This window comes from Strongylocentrotus purpuratus, unplaced genomic scaffold, assembly GCF_000002235.5.
Source record: "Strongylocentrotus purpuratus isolate Spur 01 unplaced genomic scaffold, Spur_5.0 spur5_scaffold_20, whole genome shotgun sequence".
In the NCBI taxonomy this organism is placed as follows: domain Eukaryota; kingdom Metazoa; phylum Echinodermata; class Echinoidea; order Camarodonta; family Strongylocentrotidae; genus Strongylocentrotus; species Strongylocentrotus purpuratus.
This window is the reverse complement of record NW_022145606.1, coordinates 3,499,639-3,511,997: the sequence shown is the minus strand read 5'-3', so window position 1 is coordinate 3,511,997 and position 12,359 is coordinate 3,499,639. Positions and strand designations below refer to the sequence as shown.

Genomic DNA, 12,359 nt, shown 5'->3' with positions numbered 1-12,359 from the left:
TGATAGGCATGAATGCATCATTTGAATGAGAAGGTTGGGAATCCGTCCATTTGACATTCCATTGCACGCCTACACTGAAAGTAAACAACGGAAATATGTGGTCTTAATACATTCCCTAAGCACTACGTCATACCTTCATAGCTTACCCAAGTATTACAACATCCTGACAGAGTGTCAAATCATGTCATGCTTTAGGATATGGAGTTTAAAAGTGGTGATATTCTTTTTATCTTTTTCGAATTCGCAAGTTACTTCAAATTTTGCACGGAAACAAATACAAATTGTCGCTCTGATTTCCTATCTTTTAAACTCATGACGCTGGCCGTCCTGTCCCTATTCCCTTTATTTCAACATATCTTGTCTTTATTCTATCCCTTTATTACCGCCCCCCCCCCCCCACACCCCCAACAAAAGAACAAAAAACATCAGATACACACACACAAACATGCTCATAACATGGATTTAAAATACAAGCTCTCTTGCAATACAATGTTCTCTTGCCCACTAACGGTTTGAATACATATATATTTCGTACAAACTGCCATGCATTCCTTCTGCTCATTAATGTTTTTATTTTGTTAGATCACGTTAATAAATATATTAAAGTATATACATTGGCGATGTAACAATTTAGGACAAACCTGTATTTTACTTTTTTGATCACAATGATGTATAAAAACAGTATGGCTGAGAAATTAGAAATTGGGAGTCTTTCAGTTTTAATGAATATCACTTCATAATCTATTGTTTGCTTGAAGCTAGGTTTAAAACACTAACAACCGTACTGTACCTTTGAACCAGTGACGTGATCATTCATTTATTTCCTTCTCTTTAGAAACATTGTTTATTTTGTGCACCGATGCATTGTATTGCGGAGCTGAAAAATACTCGATTATTTCAAAATACGCACTGTATCTCTCTTGTAAATTATACAAACAAAGTGTTTACAGTATCTAAATTACTACGTCGCAAGCTGCTATAGAAAGGTCCTCATCACAACGGGATAATCCTGATATCTACTCGTAAGTACTGATCATACATGAATTATGATACTTGTAATCATTATGACACAAAATTAAGTAGTTAGATAAGTAATAGTTGCCTTCTTTATATGTCTATAGGTGACGACTTCAGTGACGCGCCAAAGTTTGACTGCTATGATCAGCGTTTATTATTCGCCTGGCATGTATTTCATTTTATTTAACCGTTACTGTATGCATCGTAACGAACTGACGAGCAATGAGAATGTCAGAAGAAACAATAAAGGAATAGCTACGAAGGAATGCTTGATATTCTATCTAAGTTTGTGTTTCTGTTTTCCTATTTATTTCTCCTCCATGCCTCGCCCATGGCTTTGTCACTCTTGGGGGTATTTGCGATCGTTTTAAATGTGTAATAATGCATTCCAATAGAGAAAAGTCAACTTATGTTGAATAATGGCGTCGTGCAACATTTGTGGATATTTCTTGACATGTGACTTTTCTGAATACATACAGAAGGACGCTTTCAAACAAGATGATGTTCGATAATATTTTATTAAAATATAGATTGTCTTAATTTGTTTCCATCTTCCGGGAATTTCATCCACTGTGTGATAATTAAACACATACCCCCCCCCCCTAAAAAAAAACTAAAAAAAAACGTATGATCGCGTACGTTGCATTCTATGAAGTCTTTCGTCTATGTCTAATCGTCAACGAAACGGAGTTAAGTCTTTTGTCAATTCCATTTGTTGCTACGGCGGGCAGCCAGTGAAAACGAATTCGTTTAAACAAATTGTGGAAATGCAAGCATCACTTTAAACAAACAAAAATTTGCTATTCCTGGCTCATTTTTCCTGATTGAGGTGTCATAAAAGAAAACGAGCTTTTATTCACTCATGCGTGAAATATGCATCGTATGAAAGAGGAGGATCTCAGATTTGTGTAATTGTGATTAAGTTATGAAAAAACATCGATAATTCTCGGTTTCGTTTTTTCTAGGTCGCCATGTACAGCGCTGAGATCTAATATATCACATAATTCAATCTTCACATTACCAAATAACCTGCACTTGGTTTCATGTATATTGCTCTGTAAACAGTTTCAGAGGCACAGCAAAGATGTTCTCATGGAGTAGTTAGGAAAGCATATCAGATTTGTGTTTGTCTCCTTTTCTATCTATGCAGTCATAATGTCCAAAATAATAACATCGCTTGAATGTGGAGGTGGGAATCCCGTTTATACGTGACATTCCATCGTCCGTCAACGCTGAAAGCGAACAATTACAAATTCTGGTCTGAATAGATTATCAGATTGAGTAGATGGACATAATTTCATCACCTTTGACCTCCATATCATAAAGCATGACATGCTTTTACACTCTGTCAGTAAACATGTTGTAATACTCGGATAGTGGTTAGGGGATATGTTGTGGTACTGGCTTTAAGAAATTTGGTGTATTGGCAGTGGTTAGGTAATTTGATACGATATACGGGAATGTATAATGGCAGAAAAGAAGTTATAGTTTAAAGTCTTTATTAGTATTCGCATTCACACTTCAAACTATACTTGTTTTTCGAATTCAAATTTTGCACGGATAAGAAAGAGAAAGAAGGAAGGACAATGTCGCTCTGATTCTCTATCTCTTAAGCTCTCTACGCGTCACGCCCTGAGCCCCCGAGGCCCTTCTGCCCCCTGACCAATTCTCTTATTTTTCAAATTAATTCCATTAATTTACTACACCAAAAATAAAAATGCAAAGTACACACAAAACTGTCTAGCTCATAACATATCAATAACTATTTTCCTTTTTGATTTAATATAATTTATTGGATTTAAGTTACGAGCTTTTCCATTCAAACTATCTTTGTTCTTTTGCCCTTAAATAGGTCGAAGTATTTATTTTGTTACAGACTGTCATGCATTCGTTCTGCTTCTGAATAAATGTTAAATATCACATTCATAGATACACACAGTATTTTAGAGGTATTTTTCTTTTCATTTGTTAAGAACACCCGTAAATCGTAGGGGCGTCCTAAAAAGCGGCCCTTTAGACGAGTATTAGAATTTGGTCAATAAAAGGATATTCAGATTATCTACATTTTGATATCAATTTAAACGGAATTGGTAGTAATTGATAAGTAACAAGCACGTTGGTTTGGTTTTTTTCTCTAAATATTGTTTTGTCAATTAATCCCAAATCGATTGAAACTGGTATCAAAATGTAAATATATTTATGTTTCATATGACACACAACTCATTGTAGTTTAAGATTCCCATAAAATATTATTGACCAAATACTATTATTCGTCAAAAGGGTCGATTTTAATGATGCCCCCTCCGATTTATGAGTGTTAGCCACACATTTAGAACACAATTCCTCTAAAATACATAAATAGGCATAGACCATTAGCCAATTAATCTAGTTGTCTTCTCTATTGGTTGATTTCATTGATGAGTTTAGAACGCGCTACAATATGAATGTAATGATCCCATAATGCACGTTTTATTCTACAAAAGAAAGTTATGGGTTTTATCTGTAACACTTCCTCGAGATCCAATACTGATGTTTTTTTTTCATTGATTATAATATCTTGAAGATAAATGATTTGTATCGTTAAAACTTCGGTCAGTTTATGTACAAGTTAAATAACAATACGCTACCCCCAATCTTAAATTTAATATTCATCAAAAATAAAACTATACACATTTACCCCACACGCAAATCTGGCAAATTCCATCTGCCAATAACTAGAACTATACTCGCTAAATCCGTATTTACTTACGCAGGCCCGAAGCTTTGGACTATTCAATTTAAATTTAAAAAATCTCTTCTACGTAATTATCAAGCGTCAGCTCTCCCTCATTCAATTTATTTCACTCAATAGTATACTCTATTATATTTGCATTCATGTTGTACTGCCATCCGTATTCTGTTCGGTCCGTACTTTGTTGTTTGCGTTTATGGGCAAGAGCCCTACCCTCTCTCGTTTCTTATCTTCCTTCTTTCCTGTCCCTTTCACTCATTTTATGTTCTGTCTATCCGGTTTATGTATTCGTGCGTTCCCTTATTATTGATATACTATTTTTGCACATATAAGTTATAGGGAGCTGCAATGTACAAGCCTATCTGTTTAGCAGTCCACTCCACGGCTAACTTGTTTTATATGCCTGCTGTACACTGGGGACCAATTGCAATTACAAATACATTTTAAAGTGTTTTTGTTTTACTATGTACAATGCAATTTCATATATTTCATTTAATTTTGTTGGAAATGGAAATAAGCGAAATAAAATGAAATTAATTCTTAATCGCCTTACTCAATATGAATATATCAGTCATAATATACTCACGAGCAACAGGAGTAGAAAGCAGAATGATAAAGTAAAGAGAATATGATATGCTTGATATTGTGTTCTTTGTTTATGCCTTCCTATTTATTTGTTCTCCACCCCTCGTACATGTCTTTGTCTCTCTTTGTTTCCTGATCCGCTTTTCTGTGTCTTCTCCTCAAGTCATTTCTCTAATTAAATTTGTATTATTGTTAACGATGCAGGTTACTCGCTACCATTTGCTTCTCATCATGGCGTCTAAGTTCCCAGGAGAGAGAGATGAAAAGGTCAAGCTACACACTAGAAAAGGTCATAACATGACATGGTCATGTGACATACACGGTGAGCCAATCAAATTTTACTGTAAAGAACACGATATCCCTCTTTGTCATCCATGTGCGACAAAAGATCACCAGAAACCATGTCACCTTGACAATATCGGAGATGTCATCTTGGAGCGGAGGAGGAAACTGGATGACAAGCAGCAAGAGATAGAGGAGATGAAGAAACAACTGAAAGCGTTTGACTCTAAACTGAATTCCACTGAAACCTCTGCAAGTAACCATTTTCAATCAGTCAACGATGAACTTAAGGTGGCATTCGAAGACAAAATCAAGATTGTGAAAGACAAAGAGAAACGATCGATTCGTTCCATCGACGAGGAGGCGGATAAAGAAATACAAATAATTAACGAAAAGAGGGAAAGACGGATCAAATTATGTCACGAAGAAGCAGAACAACAACAACTAACCATCGAAGAAAGCCAAGCAAAAGTTGAATCAGAAACAAAGGCAATCAGCGAGGTGGTTGCTAAAAAGATAAAAGATCTCACAAGTAAGAATCAGCATGCAATCAGCAATATGGATAATATTGACGCCAAGATCAAACGGATGAAACAAGATGACAAAACATTAGTGAATGAAGCTCCTCAAGTACGTGCATCCCTAGATGAAATTTTAAATTTGAACTTTCTTCAAGATGTTAGCGACTGTTTTGACAGATTACAGCGTGAAGTTCAGAAAGTGAAGTTTGTCGAGGGCGAAATAGGTGGGGAACACTACGGGAGAATTGATGGCTATATCGGTAAATGGGAGCTTGTCAAGTCGATCCACATTCCGCCGATTGTTAATGAACCACGGGTGCGTGGTTTGATCAGTGATGATGAGATATGTGTGTGGGACGTAAAGAACAATGCCACGTATGTTACAAATATCAGCACTGAACACACACAGAATGACATTGAAGGAGGAAGTACCATGAATATTACATCATGCGCCCCCATAGACAGCAATGTAATAGTATGTGGTAAGGCGAGACGAGGCTGCACGGGTGACAGCTTGGATGGATGCATCACTCTCTATGACAGACAATGGAATGTGATTAGAGACATCAGCATACCGAGGAATAACAGCTATGTTTATACTATTGTGCACGTTGATGTTGACGGGGATGGGATGATCTACGCTGCTCAGTACAATGAGTCTAATATCTACGTCATCAACCCTGCTGATGGTAAGATAGTAAACACTATTAGGATGCAGGGCAAGGTGGTGAAGGGTCCGATACAAGCCTTGTCATCAGGTGATATCGTTGTGAAGACAGATTATAATAAATTCACTGTCATCTCACGATCTGGAGAAGTGAAGGCTGACATACACTGTGCTGAATGGGATGTGTCATATTGTCTAGTTCACAAACTGACAGACACACTCTACATCACATACTGGGATGACGAGCATACTATCTACGCAGTTGATCAGGTGTCATGTGGTGGTGTCATACAGGCAAGGAGGATCGTGGAATACAAGAAATCAGACCGATGCAAGTACATTAGCCTATGCCTCGTAACTCCTTCTGGTAATCTTGTAGCGTGTGACGGAGACAAGCTTTTTGTGTACAAGAAGATATTTATTGTATAAGTCATCAGAAGAAATAGATGAAATTTCGCATAATGTAATTAGCATTAACGGAATACTAGTTTTTTTCCGATTGTTCATATAACCCAGTCGAAGTTTAAGTAAATAAATTTCTTCCCGAAGAAGCTTGTTTAAACATATTGAACACAATATGGTTATTACTTCGAAATTTCAGTGACTTTTTACGAGCTGTTATCACCATACCCAGAATAAAATAAACTATTTCACCTTTCAACCATTACGTGATATTTAATTTCTTAATATAATAATGGAAATTGGAATCACAGTATTTCACAAATGTATATATAATTGAACAACGCGGTTTGGAGAGCATTTCTGTTGTGCATAATTTCTGAAATAAACCCATGCAACCTGACTAATCTTTATGTACGGTTAACTAAGATTTTAATGAAATTGCATTTTGTAAGCCTTCATATGGACTAATGTACACATGAATGGGCTTATGATTAAGTATTGATTGGGAAATGACAACTCAATCTAAAAGAATATATATGTAATTCCTGTCGATGTCACACTATATTTTTAGATCGATACGAATTCATGTCATATGTAAATACAGTAAATCCACATTTTTGCTCTAAATGTTAAATTGGGGCAAGCGGATCGAACCTCCAAAACTTCTTAGGTTCGAGACAGACTCCATGAATATCGCGTGATGTGTGAAACTAGTTGTGACATTGTATTGTATTATTATGACTCAGTTAATTAGAAGGAAAAACAGGGGAATTTTAACTCTGGGAATGTTTATAAGTTTGGAGGATGGTTTACTGATATCAGAGAGTAGATTCGTTTTACTCATTTATATTTCCTCTCATACGTAATGACATTGTATATATACAATACACTCACGTGGGCTTTTTTTATTCATGTTCTTTCTGCTTTCTTCTTTTTCTGTTAGTCATGATAGTCACTGAAAATTCTTATAATGTGAGATATTTTACTGAGTGTGTTTTATATCAGAAAATAGCCTTGTGCCTGTAAATATTTTAATGACGTGTAATTTACTTAACATGATACCGGTTTATTAAGTTATACATATCGGTTATCCAATGTCGATTGTTGGTATGGACCGAATATACAAGGAATAATATCTGAGTATTGCAGACAAACAAAGTTATATTGAAATACTTAAGTTAAGTTTTGTATCGATGTAAATATATATTCGGCGTATTTTATCCTTGCAAATTGAATAAATGATTGTATATATGATTATTAGCTATAAGCTCGGCTAGTCAAAATTAAAAGATAGTGTAAGTTTTCTTCAATATTTGTCCTCTTCAGTGTATTTATGTCTTAACTTAGAGGAAGAGGGTTGTATGGCATAACCGAGATGTTGATAGACGGGGTGACAGAGACATAGAGAGGCGGTGAAAAAGAGGGAGAGAAAGAGGATCACAGAAAGAGAAAGAGAGGAGTTTGGAGGAAAAAAAGATAGATAGAGAGAGAGAGAGAGAGAGAGGGAGAAAGAGGAGGAGGAGACAGAGAGAGGGGGTGGAGAAAGAGGGCAAAAGTAATTATATGTTGAGCTATAATAACAGTAGAGTGGTAAAACAGAAGTAGATTTAGATTAAGCGACACTGATTTAAGACGTTGGGAGATTGGATGACAGAGACAGAGAGAGGCAGTGAAAATAAAAGGGAGAGAGAGAGAGAGAATGACAGCAAAGGGTAGTTATTACATGTTGAGCTTAAATCGGCTAATGTTTAGAGTTATAACAAAGAAGTAGAGTTAAATTAAGTACGCACCTAAATTATATGTTGGGAATACATGTGTTCCTCATATGCATCAGATTGTTTCTGTTAGTATGATTCAAGCAAAAGATATCAAAGAGCGCAGAGATCTAATATACATCGCTCAAATCTCGCATTAGCAAATCGTCTACACTTGATTCCACGTGCATTACTCTGTAAACAGTTTCAGTGGCACAGACAAAGCCGTTCCCGCGTAAAAGTTATGATACATATCTGATTTTGTATTTGTCTTCCTTTCTATTTGTGCACTCATATTTTCTAAATGGGTGGTAGCATACATCGCTTGAAATGTGAAGGCGGGAATCCCGTTCATATATATCTTTCCATTGCGTGCTTTAATACACTAAAAGTGAACAATGGGAAATTCTGGTCTGAATAGTTTATCAGATCGAGTAGATGAAAAGAATATCATTACCTTTGACCTCCAAATCATAAAGCATGACATGATTTTACACTCTGTCTGTATGTTGTAATACTCGGGTAAGCTGTAAAGGTATGACGTAGGGGTTAGGGGATATGGGTACAGTTAGCAAGGCATGGTGTATCGGTAGTGGTTAGGGGATATGGGTATAGTTAGAAAGGCATGGTGTATCGGTAGTGGTTATGTTTGATACGCTTGTGACAGAGATCAAGATTTATTCTTTACTAAGATTTGTGCAGTCACGAGGCACCCTATACTTGTTTTTTTTTTCGAATTCGCATGTTGCTCAAAGATTTGCACTTACCAAAAACAAATAAAATGTAAAAAAATGAAGAAGGAAAGAAAGATAGAAAGAAGAGAAAAGAAAACATCGCAATTAATATTATTCTCTGTCTCTTAAACTATCTACACTGTCCATCCTGTTCCCTTCTCTTCGTTTTCCAAATGTAAGTTTCTTCATCATTTATTTACAGTATTATTTCAGCAGGGTTGCCTCTTTAGTTAGAATATAAACAACGCAGATAAAGAGAAGGAGGATGGGATTGTTTGTGTATGTGTGTGTGTGTGTGTGTGTGTGAGAGGGAGAAAGAGAGAGAGTGAGAGAGAGAGAGAGATTGAGAGGGATAGAGAGATAGAGAAAGAGAGAAATCATGTTTACCTGTACATGAATATATATATTAATTCTTTACGCAGTAATGTCTCCGGATAGTTGAAAATCAGTTATAAAAAAAGCTGCTTTCAAACATTCGAGTGATGGGGCTAACCTCTGTTCGGAATTTCAATGGTTCCATTGTTTCGACTCTAAGTACTGAAAAGTTTATATTTCTCATTGACCATAATAACCCGTTTCTTGAAGGGAGGCAGTGGCTTATTTTGTATCATTCTAATGTATTTAAGATACAAGCTTTTCCATTTGAAATGTTTGTTCTCTTGCCCGCCAACAACTCGTAAAAGTATGTTTTTGTACAGACTGCCATGCATTCCTTCTGTTCCTGAATATTCTCTCTTTAGATAAGGTTAATATTAACATTGTCGATGTAACACTGTTCATGACGATAAACCTGTATTTCAGTATTTTGATCATTATGTTATATATATAAAGAGAATGGATTGAGAGATTTAACATGAGTGTCGTATAACTTACATCATAAATATCACTTCATGTTCTATTGTTGGCTTGAAGCTAGGTTTAACACACTAACCACCGAACTGAAAACACCTAAAAACACATCACTTTGACCTTAGTGACGTAAACATTTGTATGATTCGTTTTCTTTTGAAACTTTGTTCAATTTGTGCACCGATCCATGGTATTGCGGAACTGAAAAATACCCGATATTTCACAATACGCACTGCACCTCTCTTGTCAGTTGCATACAATCAAACTGTACACTGTAATACAACATCGTTAGCTGATAGTAGAGAGGTCCTCATCACAACGGAATAATTCATAGAAACTGCTCGTAAGTATGGATCTTACATGAATAATCGTATTGTAATCACAATTCGTCATCATTATTATGACACAAACTCAGCAACTTAGACAAGAAAATAGTTGTTTTCTCTTTAGGCCTAGTTGTGACGAGTTCAGAGACGCGCTTTACAGTTTGACTGCAATGATCAGCGTTTATTATTCGCCTGGCATTCACTTTCATTTTTTGAATCCCCGACGAGGCACTAATGTCCTATGGCAAGGCATTAATCTACATTTGCCACATTCGACCCAGGACATATTAATGGGTACCTGGTAGGAAGTTGTTGGTGTAATAACACAAATAGTCGTTCAACATTTTAAGGATAAAAGATGAACAACTTTTGTATTCGGTTCAAGGACAATTATACCCCAAGGACAATAACCCCCGGAAAATTGCACCCCCCCCCCCCCCAATTGGAAATACCACTTTGTAACTAGGTGAGTCAAACATATGTAACTTTATGATTGAATTGTTGTTATTTTGGCTATAGATGATATTTATAAAATATTAGTTTCCTATTTAGATTATTTCATATTTGTATAGTATATCAGGTAAAATGTTCTTAATGACCATCGGATTGGAAGAAAATATGAAATTTATAACACAAACTATTTTTGGTATTCTATTAAATTTTCTCCTCCGACTTTTTTTAAATTTATTTTTTACCATCGTTCATGTCGTTGTCTCTTTTTGTTGTGATCCGCTTCTCTATAATATCCATATTTTCTCCTGAAGTCATAGGCCCTATGTCTAATTTTATTTTTTTGTATATATGTAGGTAACTTGCTACCATCTGCTCCTCATAATGGCGTCCAAGTTCCCAGGAGAGAGAGATGAAAAGGTCAAGCTACGCACAAGAAAAGGTCATGACATGACATGGTCATGTGACATACACGGTGATCCAATCAAATTTTACTGCAAAGAACACAAAATTCCGATTTGTCATCCATGCGCTACCAAAGATCACGGCCAGAAACCATGTAAGCTAGACGACATCGGGGATGTCATCTTGGAGAGGAGGAGAGAACTGGATGATAAACGGCATGAAATTGAGAAGACAAAGAAAAAACTGAGGACGCTTGACTCTAAAATACAGTCCATCGCTACTTTCTCAAGTAACCATTTTATATCGGTCAACGATGAACTTAAGGTGACATCCGAAGACAAATTAAAAATCGTGAAAGACAAGGAAGGGGATAAAATTCGTTCGATAAACGAGGAGGCGGATGAGGAAATTCGAATTATCAACAAGACGAGAGAAAAGCAGATCAGATCATGTAACGAAGAAGCAGAACACCAACAACTTATGATCAAAGAAGGCCAAGCAAAGGTCTTTTTAGAAACAAAGGCAATCAGTGAGGTGGTGTCCAAAAAGATAAAAGATCTCACAAGTAAGAATCAGCATGCAATCAGCACTATGGATAATGTTGACGCCAAGATCAAACGAATCAAAGAAGATGACAAAACATTAGTGAATGAAACTCCTGAAGTACTTGCATCCCTTGATGACAATTTAAATTTGAATGTTCAACAAGATGTTAGCGATTGTCTTGACCGAATGAAGCGTGAAGTTCAGAAAGTGAAGTTTGTCGAGGGTGAAGTAGGCGGGGAACACTACGGGAGAATCGATGGCTATATCGGTAAATGGGAGCTTGTCAAGTCAATTCACATTCCATCGATTGTTAATGACTCTTGGGTGTGTGGTTTTATCAGTGATGATGAGATATGTGTGCGGGACGGAAGGAACAATGCCACGTATGTTACAAATATTAACACTGAACACACACAGAAAGTCATTGAAGGAGGAAGTAACATGTATATTACATCATGCGCCCCCATAGACAGCAATGTAATAGTATGTGGTAAGGCGAGACGAGGCTGCACGGGTGGCAGCTTGGATGGATGCATCACTCTCTATGACAGACTATGGAAGGTGGTTAGAGACATCAACATACCGGGGAACACACGCTATTCTACTCGTGTGTACGTTGATGTTGACAGGGATGGGATGATCCTCGCTGCTCAGCAAATTCAGTCTAATATATACGTCATCAATCATGCTGATGGTAAGATTGTAAACACTATTACGATGCAGGGCAAGAAGGTGTGGGGTAAGATACAATCATTGTCATCAGGTAATATAATTGTGACGACAGCTAATAACGGATTCACTGTCATCTCACGATCAGGAGAAGAGAAGGTTGCCATACACTGTGCTGAGTGGTGCGCGCCAGAGTGTCGCGTTGACAAACTGACAGACACACTCTCCATCGCATACTGGGATACAGAGCGTAATATCTACTCAGTTGATCAGGTGTCATGTGATGGTATACAGATTACAAGGAGGATCGTGGAATACGTGACATCAGACCGAACCTCCGCCAGGAGACATTGCCTCCTAACTTCTTCTGGTAACCTTGTAGCTTGTAACGGAGACAAGGTTTTTGTGTACAAAAAGAGAT

At 36.7% G+C, this 12,359-nt stretch overlaps 1 protein-coding gene across 1 annotated transcript; it reads left to right on the top strand.

Moving 5' to 3' along the window:
* The first annotated feature begins 949 nt into the window (after positions 1-949).
* Positions 950-6,826, top strand: LOC115927168. The gene is made up of 2 exons (XM_030992634.1): positions 950-1,022; positions 4,538-6,826. The coding sequence occupies exon 2, from the start codon at positions 4,565-4,567 to the stop codon at positions 6,230-6,232; it is 1,668 nt and encodes a 555-aa protein (XP_030848494.1). The 5' UTR covers positions 950-1,022; positions 4,538-4,564; the 3' UTR covers positions 6,233-6,826.
* The last annotated feature ends 5,533 nt before the right edge of the window (positions 6,827-12,359 follow it).

Bases quoted from the DNA above. Each gene is read 5' to 3' on its own strand.
- LOC115927168 (XM_030992634.1), top strand. From the start codon at position 4,565: ATGGCGTCTAAGTTCCCAGGAGAGAGAGATGAAAAGGTCAAGCTACAC.